This window comes from Hylobates moloch, unplaced genomic scaffold (genome assembly GCF_009828535.3).
Source record: "Hylobates moloch isolate HMO894 unplaced genomic scaffold, HMol_V3 SCAFFOLD_6, whole genome shotgun sequence".
Classification (NCBI taxonomy): Eukaryota; Metazoa; Chordata; class Mammalia; order Primates; family Hylobatidae; genus Hylobates; species Hylobates moloch.
Genome location: NW_026652281.1, coordinates 52714103 through 52731463, shown reverse-complemented (window position 1 = coordinate 52731463; position 17361 = coordinate 52714103). Strand labels below are relative to the sequence as shown.

General features: G+C 35.0%; 1 protein-coding gene across 2 annotated transcripts in view; it reads right to left on the bottom strand.

Annotated features, from left to right (window-relative positions):
- The window catches only part of SKIC3 (SKI3 subunit of superkiller complex), a 90544-nt gene that overhangs the window by 28365 nt on the left and 44818 nt on the right, over positions 1 to 17361 (bottom strand). For both annotated transcript variants that reach the window (XM_032156809.2, XM_032156810.2), the window contains 8 exons: positions 15768 to 15861; positions 13064 to 13141; positions 9937 to 10061; positions 8997 to 9120; positions 4458 to 4679; positions 3503 to 3575; positions 1075 to 1128; positions 793 to 904 (listed from right to left, as the gene is read on the bottom strand). In XM_032156809.2, the coding sequence (XP_032012700.1) occupies positions 793 to 904; positions 1075 to 1128; positions 3503 to 3575; positions 4458 to 4679; positions 8997 to 9120; positions 9937 to 10061; positions 13064 to 13141; positions 15768 to 15861 (882 nt within the window). The remainder of the gene's footprint in view (positions 1 to 792; positions 905 to 1074; positions 1129 to 3502; positions 3576 to 4457; positions 4680 to 8996; positions 9121 to 9936; positions 10062 to 13063; positions 13142 to 15767; positions 15862 to 17361) is intronic.

The following is a 17361-nucleotide window of genomic DNA, read 5'->3' as shown; positions in this document are numbered from 1 at the left end:
CAGCAGTGGTGATGGAACACACTTAAGTAACATTCCTCAGTACCTTTGTGATCAACAGCCTACATATGACACAGTTAGCTCAGGTGAGGCCATAACTGTGGCATTTCTAACAGTTATCACACAAGATACATCCCCATCCTTCAAGAAGCTAACTACACATAAAAATATCTAAATATGTATGTTAAATAATTAAATAACTATAGGTAAAACTCTTTAAACCATATTGATGCAAAATGGAAACAAAACTGTTTCTTGAAAATATGTGTATAGTTCAGATTTTCAGTAACAGGTAATAAAGTATCATTAAGCAGACATTCCTTTAGGCCTCTTTCAATAATTGATGCTCTCTTAATAATCAGTAGCCAAAAGCAGATAATCAAATGATATGCAAAATCTTGAAATATTTTCTTAAAATTCTCTTTTGTCTTATTTCATGGAAATATAAACTTTGCTCCTATAAATCACAAATAAATGCAAGATTGATAGAATCTAAATTCAAGAATATAAATCTACTGAATTATCACATGCACCTTGAAACTATGTGAATCTATAATGCATCAATTTAAAAAGTCATTTCTGATAGCATTATATATTGTATTAAACACTTACATAGTGCAAATACTTTAATCATCCAAACTCCTGTTGTAGAAGATCTAAATTATGCACATTTTTGTCTGGTATAAACAATGCCAATAAAATATATATTGTGTGCAAGATTTTTCCCCCCACTTACAAAATATGTATTTAGAAAAAAAAAAGAATTGGAATTAATGAAATAGATATTATATGCACCTGGAGAAAGGAGAGCTGCCTTCTGAATGGTCTTTAGTGCAATATTTTTTTCATCTTCTGCTGAACTGCTTCCCATAGCCAACTGATTTACTGCAGTGTACAGTAATGCCTTCTAAATAAGAGAAAAGCTGTTAGCCAATTTTCCTGACAGCTCCCTCTCTTTCAAACTGACTAGAAGACTCTATTTGATATGACATAATCCCTAAGGCTATGAAAACTATTATTCCTTCATCAATATTATTTAATAAATTCAACATTTCCTTTGTGCTAGGACAAACTAACCTTTCCGTGATTTGAGTCCAGAATATGAGCCACGTTTCCTGCTACAACACCTCCCTAGAACAGAAAATATTGATGATTTATACAAATGCAAAAACTTTCATGAAAAAGTAAAAATTAAGATTGATAAGACCTTTCCACTGAATCACTGGAAAGGTTCAGTTTTACCACATTCACAACTCCTAAACTTCTTAAAAGTATCAATTTATTATTACTGTTTGAAAAGATTAATAATCTTGTGAAAGGAAATCTTTTCTACTGTGACCAACTCTACTTCCAAAATATTCATTTGAAGGTTCAAAAGTTATATAATTTTACCAACCAAATGTATATATTTTCTAACAATATAAAATGTATAAAGACTGAGAGAGATCACAAAGATAAACTAACACGGCTTACTATATGAAAATACATAGTATTTTTAAAACTTACATACTCTAGTAAAATAAATAAAGTTCAAGGCACCATGAAGCTCATCATTGCTTCAATAATCAACTCAATACTAAAAATAAGAAAAATACACGTAGCATCACAGTGTTTTCATTAGGTCAATCTGAAATCTATAACTTTAAATAATTGCAGCTACTTCAAATGGTTGTTGAGATTATAAAAATGCTGATAGCTGACACGTAATAAAGCACTTTATTCAGGTAATTTTGGAGTCGAATAACAATGGTCTTCCAGGTTCTTTGAGCCAACTCATTCACTAAAAATAACTAAAAATATGAAATAAAACCCTGCTGCTCAAACTGTGGCTTGTGCATCTGCAGCGTCCACACTCTCTAAGAGGTTGTTAGATGTGCAGAATATTGGGTCCCATCTCAGGCCTACAGAATTAGAATCTGCATTTTGACAAGATCACCAGGTGACTTCAGTTGCACATTAAAGTTTGAAAAGCACTGAGATAAAAGATTTTAAAAACATATTCTTAAAAGCACTGAAAGATTGACAAGATATTAAGGACTTACCAGGCCAAAATTTAAAGGGAAAACTGGAATTCAGAGACAAGTGAGCAGGGTAGCCGCTTCTGCCATTTGCAAATGCTAAGAATTTCTTTTTTTTTTTTTTTTTTTTTTTAATATAGATGGAGTCTTGCTCTGTCACCCAGGCTAGAGTGCAGTGGCACGGTCTCGGCTCACTGCAACCACCGCCTCCCGGGTTGAAGTGATTCTTCTGCCTCAGCCTCCCAAGTAGCTGGGACTACAGGCGTGCGCCACCATGTCCAGCTAATTTTTGTATTTTTAGTAGAGACGGGGTTTCACCATGTTAGCCAGGCTGGTCATGAACTCCTGACCTCAGGTAATCCACCCTCCTTGGCCTTCCAAAGTGCTGGGATTACAGCCATGAGCCACTGTGCCTGGCCCAAATGCTAACAAATTTTAATTTTAATCCTGAAGGATGTATGGGCTAGTAGGACAAAAATTAAGGCCCAGGTTAACACAAGGAGGGGATTATAGAGGAGACCTACATCAGAATAAGCTAAGACCCCAACAGGCCACACCCTAAGGTTCAAGATGAATCAGAATTACTCCAGGTCTCAAGAACTAGCAACCCAGGCACAAAGTAGCCTGATTTGTCCAAAAACCCCAAGTTCTAAACTTTGCATAACGTAGTCCCAGATTGGTGGACCTCCCGAGCTCTCAGCAGAAGCAAGTACAAATTATTTCTGTAGAAAGGTACCTTAATTCTAGGCCTCAAATTATTCCTACAAATAATTTTCAAGTACACACAATTGGGTAAACAAAGAAACAAAGCCAACAAGAATGAAAATCAGTAGGAATAATGAACAAGATTCACAGACGTCAAACAAGTCTGTGGGTCTTGCAGACTTCAGATATTGAAATTATTAGTCATGGTAAGCGTTGAAAACTTTAGCTATTACCATTATGTTTACCAACTAGTGAAGTGAACTATGAGAGGATATATTAACCACAGAAGTTAACAGAAGAATACAGACTCCTGAAAATATCTGGATGTTACAAATTAAAATATAGTATATAATCCTTTATAGAATGTCAATGACTTCATATTTATAATTACATTTTTGTATATTAGCAGTGTTCTAGTTCTTACTGCCTTATCTTTAAGATGATTTTAAATAAAATTATCTTTTGGGATTCAAAAACACATAGCTAATGCTTACTATATGGCAGTGTTCCATTACTTTATCACATATCATTAACATAACCTGTATGTGTTCAAAAAGATCTTCCTACTTCTTTGTAGCACGCAAAACATCTAGAGCAGTGCAACCGTACATGGAGAAAATGCAGTCTAGTATTCGTTGAATGACTAATGGAAAATTTCATTAATAACTTTCTTCATTGTATAAATTATCTTTCAGAAGAACAATGCCATAGTTTAAAATTATCATATTTACCATATCACAAGTTATTTTGTCTTTTTGCTAGAATTTGAAATATTACTTTACCTTTGCATTTCGTTGAGCATACTGTGCAACAACTCGAGACAACAGAGACCAAAGAGCAGGGTCACCAGGGTTGCTAAAGAGATCATCAAAAGTAGCAGGCTTAGGGGCAAGTTACTTTAACCACAAAATGTACAAGCAACCAATAATTTATTAAGTTTAAAGCCTTTTAGACATCTAAAACAAGTTCATATTAATTGTGCATGTTTGGTTGAAAGTATTTTTAGAAAACATACTTTATATCACTTATATACATCAACAGTCTTTATGAAAATAAGAAGAAAAAATCAATAATGGATGATTATAAAGTCATGAGATAATTAAGAAAAGTTAAGGAAATTTAACACATTTGTGTTCAAACACAAAGAGATTAAAAATTATAGGATAAGTAACACTGCATGGCAGGAAGATGACTGCTAATAAAAATGACATAAGGAATAAGCTTTATATCAAAATAACTAAAAAAAAAAACCAGCAAAGATTGTTAATAGAAAATGAACTCTGAAAGGAAAAGAGACTACAGACATGACACTTTACTGCTAAAAATAAAATATAATAATTAACCACTGCTGCTAATGACAGTTTTCCTTTTTTCAAATTTTGAAGAAATTAATGAATCTTTAAATGGCTAAAAATTACTAAAACCATCAATCTAGACAGTACCAGACACCAGACTAAGAATAGTACAAACTTGGGAATTAAGAGCTTTAATTGCAAAACAAAGTTTGGACCTTAACCTAAGGGCCAAACTTACCAATTGAATTAAAAAAACCACAATCCTTATAGGTAAAATTATACATACCATCAGTTACCTGGTCCTGTGTAAAATTTCATAAAACCAGGGTTTGGTTTTCAAATGTATATTCTTACCTTATTTTATAGGATTAATGAAGTCCAAATGTCAAATGCAACCATATCAAGTATAATTAGGTTCCAAGTTCACAAATACAGAATTTACCTGTGAACAGCTTTAGATACTTGTTTTTGCACAGCCACACTGCGGCCTTGGAGTGCATAAATCGCTGATGTAAGAAGGCACCTCTGATAATTACTGTCTTTGTGTTTGATGTGCTTCAGTAACTCATTAAGTGCTGCTTTTGACAGTGTAGCATCCTGCATTGCCAACCCTAGAGCACACAGGGCTTGAAGGCTTTCTGTGGTTGGTTCCTTTAAGATAGAGCTGTAAATATATTTTAAAATTACCTATTAGTTATGACTAGTCTTTTTTTTTTTTTTTTGAGATGGAGTCTCGCTCTGTCGCCCAGGCTGGAGTACAGTGGCGCGATCTTGGCTCACTGCAAGCTCCACCTCCCAGGTTCACGCCATTCTCCTGCCTTAGCCTCCCGAGTAGCTGGGACTACAGGCGCCCGCCACCACACCTGGCTAATTTTTTGTATTTTTAATAGAGACGGGGTTTCACCATGTTAGCCAGGATGGTCTCGATCTCCTGACCTCGTGATCCGCCCGCCTCGGCCTCCCAAAGTGCTGGGATTACAGGCGTGAGCCACCACGCCCGGCCTATGACTAGAGTAGTCTTTATCTCTAACTATTAAAACATTATTTAGTATAAAAAGCAATTTACGTAAAGATTCACCAAACTAAACTCAACTTTAAGATTAATATAAAAGCAAGTTTCTTGGTGTTTAGAGATCACAATTTCCCTGACTGAAGCAGTTAAAAGCATCAATGACTTTTCACAGAGCAACAAAAGCCAACCTTATTTTCTGGTCATTACATATAGGTGATATGGTTTGGACCTGTGTCTCCGCCCAAATTCCATGTTGAATTGTAATCCCCAGTGTTGGCGGTGGGTCTAGTGGGAGGTGATTGGATCATGAGGCAGAGTTCTCATGAATGGTTTAGCACCATCTCCATTTGGTACTGTATAGTGATTTCTCACGTGATCTGGTTGTTTAAAAGTGTGCAGCACTTTTCTCTTCCTCCTGCTCTGGCCATGTAAAACATGCCTGCTTCCCCTTCACTTCCTGTCATGATTATAAGTTTCCTGAGGCCACCCCAGAAGCAATGCTGCCATACTTCCTGTACAGCCTGCAGACCCTTGAGCCAATTTAACCTCTTTTCTCTGTAATTTACCCAGTCTCAGGTATTTCTTATAGCAGTGTGAGAACTAACTAATACACTAAGTTTTAGAAACAAATATAAATTCGCTTCTTTGAGTTTCAGTTCCAGGTAAGTAATTAGCACAATTTTGCTAAAATGTTGAGTTCCAATAAAATCTTAAAAGGTATAAATAATAAAAAAACTCTTTAATTAAAATATGATTTTTATCTTTCTGATAAAGATTTGTCCTATTTGCTCTACGGTATTGAAACCAGCACTTTACATAATAAGTATAAATTGTCTCTATATCCACTATACTCCAAATGAGTATTTTTATAATTTAAGGATAATTTACATTTTATAGGTAAACATCTAGCATTTTTTTCCCTCTTTCAACTGTAAAATCTGACTTAGCCTTATGGAGGAAAATTCATTAATGTTTAGGAATCCCAGTTAATTTAAATAAAGAAAATCTTAGCTCTCCACTAACAACCAAACTTATAAGAATTATTATGAATTTTATACTGTAATAAAAATAAAGGAATTAAAAAAAATTTTTTTTTTTTTTAGTTAAGTGGTTTCATTTTATGTACAAATAATGAACAGATGTTGTACCCATAAATTCTACTTTCCAAAAACAGGAGCTTTTTAAAAGAAAACCACATAATAACTTTTAAAAGGCACTGGGATTCCTCTGCTTCTAGATTATTGCTAGGCTAGAAAAATAAAGTTTGTTGTACCAGGAATCACAAGTTAGAACTGAGTATTCTCCAAAGCAGAAATTCTAGAGTGTAGTGTCACTCCGGGCAAAGACTATTCAGTTTTCATCCCTAAATTCCTACCAGAAGGGTTAAACCAGGTCAAAACAGTCCAGCATAATTAGGCTTCATCAAACAATGTCATTATGCTCTTCTAAGATGCAAATAAACCAAAACAGGAAATACTAAAATCAAAATAATATCTAACACTGTCATACAAATCGTTAGTTCCTTGTTGTATCCCCCCTTCTATAACATTAATAAAGGGAATATTTTACTCAAAGAATATTTTATTTTATACATCACTAACCATGAATTTTTGCCATTAGTTATTATACAAATGCTGCCTAGTGCCGTTATCCAAATGACATAACCATTTTACGTCCACAATTCACTTCTATAGTTATAAGTAGAATTTTCATGATTTACATAAGTACATCTATCGGTGAAGACTTAACATTGAGATGCAATCTAACATCCGTAATATCTGATGTTTTGTAGATGGCAATGTAGGAAAGATATATTTAAATCACTTTTCATTTAAATGACCTTATATAAAAAATAAACTAATAATTTAGCAGGTCTAAGTTTTAAACAATGCTGACTGAAATATAACAGAAATATTTATAACATTATAAAATGTCACATATCTACCATTACGTCTTTGGACTATTTTTGGAAGGGGGAAATTATAAGTTTTGTACTTCATTTTGACAAACAGGTATGAAATCATGAATTTTCTGAGGCAGTTCTGAAGTAAATAGCTTAAAGTATCCATAGTAACTCTTTTTACAATAAGAGTTAATACATATGTGTCCAAACATGGAAGTATGTCAGTCAGTGTCATGTCTAGCAAATAACCACATGGCTAATGGGTACAACTAAAAAAGCCAAAAAGCAAATAGTAAAATATAAATTTCAATATTGATAACAAAAAAGGAAATTCTACTTTGTGCCTTGCTCAAAGGAAAAAAAATCTACCTACTTTAATATTTAATAATAAAATCTAAATTATGACTGAAATGACTACATTCTAATATTAAGCAAACACGTACTGAATGCTCAATATCTGTATGTTGTCTTTTACCATGTTCTAAGGATTTTACACATGGTTACTTATTATTATAAAGTCTATAAAGTTGGTAACCAGATTTTTTTTCCCATAATGAACTTAATCCTATTCCCCTTAAATCAGTGTCTAGTACACTGCTCAGTTCCCGACATATGAATGCCAAACAACAGCAATATAGACTAAGTAACTGAACTTTTCATAGAAAGAAAATCAAACAAAAGAATGCCAGCGAGTAGAGATGGAAGCAGTTGGTAGTGTCAAGTTTGGGTGAAGACTTGCAGAAAATCAAAAACAAAGAAAGAAACATAAAAAAACAAAAAACCTAGGCTTGGATCCAACAACATAAAACATAGGGGTAAAGGTTTTCTTTCACATAGGGGAAGCGGAAAAAAAGAAAAAAAGATTGTATATATATATATTTTTTTCTCATATATATATTTTTCCCACTTTCATTTCCTGTCTTAAACAGTAACCAAAGAATAATCTAACGACTCTAATATGGGGTTACTTTTGCCCTTGATAACTGCAGTAATCATTAGTATCTATGATTCTTGTCACCAAGCCATTTGCAAATTTAAGTTCTTAGAACATGTCACATATAACCATAGATACATGTTAAAAGGATATAGCCATGTAAAGTGATAGGATTTTCTTTTAAATGGGTTGGCTTTTCCTAACCAGCAAAGAGGAAGAAAAAAAATTGCTTATTTATTAGACAAGGAAATGATTGTAATGGCACAGGGTAAGACAAAGGCATTACATCAAATAAACAAATGTAAAGTTTATCCTATAGAACTCACTCTCAACCAGTACCATCTAACCATCTCCATCCCCCCACCTTTGGAGATGGGGTAGTTACAGAGGCAATTTTTTTGTTGTCACAATGACTGAGGAGTGCTAATATTAGCACTTAGTGGGTGGCAGGCAAAGATACAAGCTTTTTGCAATGGGAGGATATCTCTGTACCATGAAGATTGGTATCACTCAAAAATGCCAATAAAACACTCACTGAGGCCACTGTTCAATAGCATACATTAATCACTACTGCTTGTGAAAGAATTAAGGCCACTTTTCAAAAAGCTAATCTTCAAGAAGTTAAAAAGTATTATATAAGTAACCACAAATAACACAAGTCGTTATTTTATTAACTTACTCCAAAAATACAGAAATAGTTTTAAGTTTTGTTACACATTTTTAAAAAGATTTACCTTTAAATGAACCTTTTAACAGGTTATTTTGAAAAGGAAAGTAGAAAATATCTCTTTGGGAATCCAAGAAGCCAAAAGACAAGGCTTCATTACAACTATCTTCATTAAAATTTTAAGATACTACTTATCAGGTGATCAGTTTCTCTTTTAAAAAAAAACAAATAATATGCAACAGTGTATTGGACAGTTTTGGAGAATCCAATAGAACAAGGGATAAGAATTAAATCACAGTCTGTAGCTCCACCTGTCACTATCAATTTAGAACCAGGTTGGCCCAATCCCTTTTGTTCACTCAAAAGTTCCTAAAACATGAAGAACTTCATTTTACATTGCTCCAAATCTCAACCCAAATATCTAAGTATCTGGTCATGTTAAGTGTTGATGTCAACTATACATACCATTTAAATAGCAATGTCTTGGCTACATCCATTTTTCCTTGTTTATATTCAGTTATTGCCAGAGCTGTCAAGATACGGGCTTTGTCTTGCTCCGATTCAACAATAGACAAGGCCCTCTCATAGGCTGTTACACAGAATTGAAAACAAACAAAACAATATAAAAGCCATCCTGAGTGATGAAGCATGCGATTTTTCCTTTCCAAATCCTATTTTTCAGAAAGGTCTAAATACAATTATATCTTTGTATTCTCCTGTTTTCAAGCAGATAGAATAAAAATTTATAATAATCCAACTTGTTTTCACTGTTCCAAGGTGATTCTGAGGTATCATTAGGATTATTATGTGACAATCTCTAACTTCTACCTTCAGAATCTATGTGGGGATCCAGGTCACTGTCTTTAAGAGCCAACTTGGGCCAGAAGCAGAGGCCTGCATCCACTGACATATCACCAAAATTCCCACGTGCAGCCCAGCAACTCCATCAAGCAGTAGATACTTCAATGCTCTATACACATGTGGGCTAAGCCCATATATGTGAAAATGCATCATTTAACATATTTGGAAAAATCAAAATCTATTACTAACAATGGTTGAGGTCTTCATTTATCAGAAATTAACATCTAAGTAGTGTAGAGTAGTAAACATTTGTTTTCAAATGCTAAGTTACATATCTGCCATAAGTGATCTTGGGCCCCATTTTCCTCATCTGTATAATGAATACTCAGCTCATAACACTACTATAAAGACTATTCATCATAATAACATTCTAAATGAGGTAACAGATAAAAAGTGCCTACTAGTATCGCTCCTGACTCCTAGTCAGATTTTAATAAACATTGCAACCCCCACCCCATCTCATTATTACATCTTTCTGTATGTACGCTCATCATGATGAAACTCAACTCTAGATGTGTCCTTAGCTTCAGAGCACTGTACTTACCTTTGCTGCTCTCTTTATAAAGCCCCTTCATGAATAAAGCCAATGCAAAACCTATGATGTCTTCTAACTCTTCAAGGGGTGTTGACTTAAAAGCCTGGATAGCTTTATCATATTCACCAATGGAACTAAGAAGTAAAACACAACTTACTTTTAATATCAAAAGTAATTCTGGTGTGTATCATCAAAATACTGAGATATAATTACACTAAGTTGGGCTGGGCGCCGTGACTCACATCTGTAATCCCAGCACTTTGGGGGTGGGGGGCGGGGTGGATCACAAGGTCAGGAGTTCGAGACCAGCCTGGCCAACATGGTGAAACCCTGTCTCTACTAAAAATACAAAAATTAGCCTGACGGGTGGCACATGCCTGTAATCCTAGCTGCTCAGGAGGCTGAGGCAGTTGAATTGCTTGAACCTAGGAGGCAGAGGTTGTAGTGAGCTGAGATCGTGCCACTGCACTCCAGCCTGGGCAAAACAGAGCAAGACTCGTCTCAAAAAAAAAAAAATTTACACTAAGTTTCTTTTGATAATTTCTTGTGTAACTCCTTTTTTATAGTGGTCTACTAAATTACAAAGTGTCTCTTTTTTTTTAACAAACTTTAATTAAAATCCCAAATTATAAAAATAATTTCAATTTGACTTTTATACAGATGTCTAATTTTTTTAAGCTGAATACTTAATTAAATATTACCCTATGAGTATGGTTCTAGCATCTTTGCGAAGCTTAACAAGTCATAAAATGCCTAGTCAGAATCAAACCTATCTTTTGTGTAAACTGTTTACCTGCACATTCTTTTTTCTTTTCTGGAGGGCATACAGATACACTAAAATTCCACAAACAAAATATTATTCCTTTTTATGTTTAAGTGAGAGGAGGCTGGGCACAGTGGCTCACACCTGTAATCCCAGCACTTTGGGAGGCCAAGACAGGGGGATCGCTTGAGGTCAGGAGTTTAAGACCAGCCTGGCCAACATGATGAAACCCCATCTCTACTAAAAAAATACAAAAATTACCCAGGCGTGGTGGTGGGCACGTGTAATTCCAGCTACTGGAGAGGCTGAGGCAGGAGAATCACTTGAACCCAGGAGGCAGAAGTTGCATTGAGCCGAGATCACATCACTGCACTCCAGCCTGGGCAACAAGAGAGAAATTCCATCTTAAAAGAAAAAAAAAAAAGAGGGAGAAAAATATAAACTGTAATATATACTAAAGTGCAGTACTTATTAATACAGAAAAATAACTTGTTTTTGCTTACAGATAAAAGGAACTTGTATAAGCTCAACTGCCATCACCTGAAGAGAAATACTATATCTGAGATTCTTCTTTCTGGTATCCATCAGTATAACCTGAATCTGTTTTTATTTTTAATTTGTTGTGGAAATCTTTTTATAAAATCTTTTTAATCTTGGAGGATATTAATGGGGGCTAAAAATATAAGCAACCTTCACTTCTAAATAAGTTTTATAAAGGTGAAAGGACTTATAAAATCAATACTCAAATTTTGATAAAGGAAAGGGAACTACCTTAGATTGTTTTTGGATACATACATACATATATATTAAAAATATTTCTTTAAATGAACACTATCTTCTAAGAAGATGTGCATGCTTTTGTGGAGAAAAGAATGGAACTACAGAAGGGAATGTGGGTGCTTCAACAAATCTATCTGAAATTTTTTTTGAAAAAGTAACCTGAAGGCTGGGCTTGGTGGCTCACGCCTGTAATTCCAGCACTTTGGGAGACCAAGGCAGGCGAATCACGAGGTCAGGAGTTTGAGACCAGCCTGGCCAACACAGTGAAACTCCGTCTCTACTAAAAATACAAGAAATTAGCTGGGCGTGGTGGTGGGCACCTGTAATCCCGGCTACTCAGGAGGCTGAGGCAGGAGAATCTCTTGAACCCCAGAGGTGGAGGTTGCAGTGAGCCGAGATCATGCCACTGCACTCCAGCCCGGGCAACAGTGTGAGACTCCATCTCCAAAAAAAAAAAAAAAAAAAAAAGAGAGAGAGAGAGAGAGAAAGTAACCTGAAGCAAGCTGACAGAATTTTAAGATATAATTTGATTGGTGACTTTTCATTAAATTATTCTATTACTTACTGCATGTTTGCACATTTCATAATAAAAGTAAATTAAAAAAACAGATAATCTGTTTTCAATGGAAGGTATACGTTTATATGTTTTCTTCTAAAATACTTACATTAGTATTTAGATTATATAAAACATCAAAACTAAAAAGAACAGATACTTTATTCCATACAATATATCTGTCCTCTGCTTCAACAAAATCTTGGAACTGACAGCTCTATCAACTTTTAAATATTTTTTTCAACTTTTAAATATTAACAGTTTAAAATAATTGAAAGGAGAGGCAGTCAGAACAGTGCAATTTTCCAATTTTGGATATAATTCAGGTACACAATTATGAAAGAAAATAACTGGCTACCTAAGGTCTACCAGGTAGCTCCTTAAAAGATGTAGCACTAATCCTAAGACATCAAAGTATAGTTTTAACAGTGTTTTTCGAACTGTACCATTCAACTTTAGGGCAGCTCTAGGATGCTGCCTTAACTTGAATCAAAAACCTTCCTCCTACAATATTTCTATTCTCTGGTCCTAGTTCTACCCTCTGAAACAATTGGTTCTTAATCTTTCTTTCTTTTGTTCTTTTTTAGAGTTAGAAGTCTCTGAAAAACTGAGGAAAGATACAGAGCTCCTTCCCCATCCCCAAAAGGTACCCACACAACAATTTTTGTGTACTATTTCAAAAGGGTTACTAGACCCCTAATGTCCATCCCCAGTTTAAGAATATATAGCAAATCAGAATAAATCTAATTCCTCTTCCAATTAACTAGGCTTCTACTATTAGAGACGGCCACTACTTCTCTTCCAAATGTTCTCATCTCCAGGCAACAAACCGTGAGTTCTAACTCTGCTCCATATAAAGCACACTGGCATTGGTTATCATTATAGGTATAGGAAACTGTTAACAGGGCCTGTTTCTATGGAAATTATGTATCCTACATGTCCCAGTATTCTGGGAACTAGTCAGCATATCACCAGTCCCATAGCTTTCACCAGAAAAATACAATCAATTGACATAATTAATGGAGAAAAACTATGCTTACCATAGCAATCTGCCATAATTTCTTATTGCAACATTGTAAGTATCTTGGTCTTCCGCAGTCTGTAACAACAAAATTGCCCTTAAAAAAAAAAAAAGGTATTTTAATTTATCTCTGTGCAATAGCATTCTGTTACCTTCCTCTTTAGCTGAATCCACAGATTTTTGTTCATTTAACCGAATTAATTAACTGAATTAATTTAACTGAATTAATTCTACTAATTGTTTGGTGCTAGTTACAATAGCTTATTCATATTTTATTAAGTTGGTACCACAAAAACACTTATATATATTTAGATTTTAGACTGTCAGGAAAATAACACCTAAATGACCTCTTAGTAAGTGAAATCATTTATTACATTTGAGTTTTAAATATTTCAAAAATCTAAATATGGGAAATGACTATGTCACAGCTTAAAGTTTTGACATATTTGGAGTTGATAGAAAACACTCTTGAAACTATTTATGTATTAGTAGTTTGAGTTAGGAAGCCAGGAAATTGAATGCTTTCATGTGCCCTTGCTTGTACATACAGAAAAATATTTAAAGAAAAGTAAGTTGAGGGAAGGGAACTAGTCATTAGAAGTCCCTCAAGGATTAGAATAAATAACCTGCTGACAACGTGTATTTCCTTCTCATGCTCAGTTCCCTATGGGCAGGCAGGGAAATGTGTTAACAACTAAAAAGAGTTGGATATTTAACAAGATTTTTGGTTTTTATTTTCTTTCCTATTTAAAGAGGACGGGCTAGGGAGAAATGGCCAAGAAAGACTTTTTATCTCCCTGATGTTGCATGAAAAACAAGAATTTGCTAGAGAAGCCTAAAGACAGTATTATAGAGATGAAAAACTATACCCCCATTTAGATTTATGCCTAATCTGTGGTTTCAATGATCGAATACTTGTTTAAAGCAGAAAACAGCAGTGATGATCAGTCAAGAAAGTGGTACATAAACCCAAGTGACTATGGAGATGCCATTTTAAGCCTAAGGTGTAACCATTGTTAGATTCACAATATCTGCAATAATAACGATATGTACCAAAAAAAAAATAGCAAACACCCTAGCTGCCTAGTTTTCTCTGTTTAGAAATCTTGCTCACTATTGCAGTCTGTCAATATTTATACAGTTTACTGGTAAGTTTATTGGCTTTGAAAGAAGCAAAATAGTGGTTTTTCATATACACTTATTTTCATATACTTCTTTCCATACACACCTGGAAAAATAACTTCTTGATTACACAGGCTCCAGTACCATCTAGTGATTACTCCTTTGAACTACGGAGAGATCCACAAAAGCATATGGCAAAGCATTCAGGACACCTCAATTATTTTTTACCTGACAAAGCTTCTTGTAAATATTTATTTAGATTTAGGGCAATAATGTGCCTCAGAGATTAGGCAACCAGGTCTTTTCACTTTTCATCTAGTAGTTGGTCATGAGATCAATAGTTATTTTCTTATCACCTATCCATTAATTTACATAGAAATTTATGTAGATTTATTTCCTACCACTCTCCAGCTGGTCATTCCATTGTAGCACACTGGCTTTCTTATTTTGTAAACATGCCAAATCCACTCCTTCACTTCTCCACTTCTCTTGCTGTTCCTTCTGCCTAGAATGGTCCTGCCCAGATAAACAAGTGGCTTGTGGCCTCAGTTCACTGAAGTCAGGCCTCAACTGCCTCCTTAGTAAATCTATCCATTCTTAAACTCACCTGAAATGTCGCTTTCTGCCCTGCATTCTCTGGCCCTTTACCCTACTTTAATTTTCTTTCTTAGCAATTACTATCATCACAGATGTTTATTAGCTTATCATGTCTCTTCAGCCACAGAACACACGCTCCATGAGAACAGGACGTCTTTTTAAATTTACTGCAAAATAGCCAGTGCCAAGAACACTGCTTGGCACACAGTAGTCAACAAATACTTATTAAATGAATAAATACATAGTAGATATTAAAGTCATTCAAACAAACACATCACAGTGTTCTCATTTCTTGTCTCATTGAACACATGTTCAAATCTAATAAAGCTAGACAAGTTCTTAAAAGACAGAGTTTTCTAAAAATCTAAGAAGATTTTTGTTTTGTTTCTTCTTTCTTTTCTATTGATTTCTCTTTCTCAATTTCTCCACCCCACCTCCTTAAGATGAGCAACAAAAACCAAAATATAGCTGAAAATTTGGGACCACATCTTTTCATCTTCTAAGATGTAATAATAGTATACAATGAAACATCAGGAAAGGAGTCACAACAATTATTTAGTACCTTCTTCCTGAGAATGAAAATAACATTTGAAAAGCTAACCAATAAACAATGATAACATTGCAATTGATGTAGAACTTTGTTCCTTAGTTCAGCTAAAACCGGGTCCTTGTCACACAACCAGGAAAAGTTAGGCATGCAGACACACTGAAGGGTGAGGGGAATGGATTTATTGGGTGAAAAGGGAAAAAGAAAAAAAACCTCTCAGCAAAGCGAGAGGGGTTCCTGCTAACAGGTCCCCGTTAGCGAGAGGGGTTCCTGCTAACAGATTGATTCTAGGCCACACACCCAAGAACTGAAGAGGCCAGGCTCCTCCCCACCTGCAAATGGCGTGAACTTCCCTTGGCTTCACCCCGTTCTCCCAATGCACAGGCCAGTCAGAGATTCTCCAGGAACCCTTCCCCTCATCTTCCTCCTGCATCTATCACAATTAAATGTAGTTTACCTTTGGTATGCATTTGCTGCTTCCTTTTTCAGTTGTAGATGTTCGTTTAAGTAACCCAACATTGTGAAAGCTGGAGCATAATTCTGAATTCTTTCTAGAAAATGAGAAATATCTTCATTTTACATATGCATACTGATGATATTAACAAAATATTGGTTTTATTTTTTCAGTATCTTAAATACCAGATTACCTCTTGAGATCACTCACACTGTTAAGAATAGTGGCCTGATTTTATCTTGAATACAATATGTCAGTAAAATCTTTATTAACTCTTCTAATTACTGAATAATGTTTAATAGTTATATTTGATTTTTAGTTGTATTTTAGAATTTAAACATTTTTATGCCCAAAAATATAATAACTTGAAATTATAGTTCTTGTTAAAACCAGTCATGAGATTTATAAAGAAATTCAGTTCTTTGGCTAATTACTTAAGCCTCCCTGTGATTAAATTTAGCAATAATTTCTCTTGGTCGTTCTGTTCCAACATGTATGTATTTAAAAAAAATAACAAAGTCAGTATTGTACACTAGAAACAGAAGGTAAGTTTGGTACTTTCGGTGCAGTATTTTGAAATTTTAATGTCAAAAAACATCATGTATCTGAAACCACCATTTCAAAATTATAACTGAGACAGTGACAGAAATCCAACCTAACTCCATCTTGCTTCTAACCTCCATGCTGTCCTCGTTCATTCCTGGGCGTAGGCTAAACTAACTTTGGGAGGAACTTGGTTTATAGTTTATAGTTTGAAACAAAGATGACAACAGCCCTTTCCCAGAACAAACCCCCTTCTTGCCTAGGGACTAGACCTGCCTTTGCAGGACTAACGAATTAGTCAAAAGATTAATTACGGTTTAGGAGTCATACAGCTGGAGGCTACAAGATTCTGACCCTCCCCAAATTGCTCCTGGGGATAACATCACTATTCAGAGCCTACACTTGATGGATCAGCTGGCATCACCCAGATTGATAAACTGGCTCATCTGATCTTGCGGCCCCCACACAGGAACTGACTCGGCGCAAGAAGACAGCTTCAATTCCCTACAATTTCATCTCCGACCCAACCAATTAGCATCCCCGACTCACTGCCTGCCCACCACCATCCACCAAATTATTCTTAAAAATGCTGATCCCCAAATGCTTGCTTGGGGAGACTGATTTCGGTAATAATAAAACTCTAGTCCTCCGCACAGCCGGCTCTGCATGAATTACTCTTATTCTATTGCAATTCCCCTGTCTTGATAAATTGGCTCTGTCTAGGCAGCGGGCAAAGTGAACCCATTGGGTGATTACCCATCTATGAAGGTAAAATGTAGAAAAAGAAACATATCTGATCTAATGTACTTAAAAGTAGTAGTGGAAAGTAAGCCTTCAAATCCTTTAGATTATTTAACAAAGTACACTGTAACCATATCTTATGTGACTGTTAGGTTCTAAGATCAACAACTAAGGTTAAAATCACATAGTCAAAGTTATTCTTGAAAAATCCTTAAAGTCACAAAAGAAAGAGTCAACAAAACTGAGTTATAATAAGCATGAAGACCAGGCATGGTGGCTCACGCCTGTAATCCCAGCACTTTGGGAGGCTAAG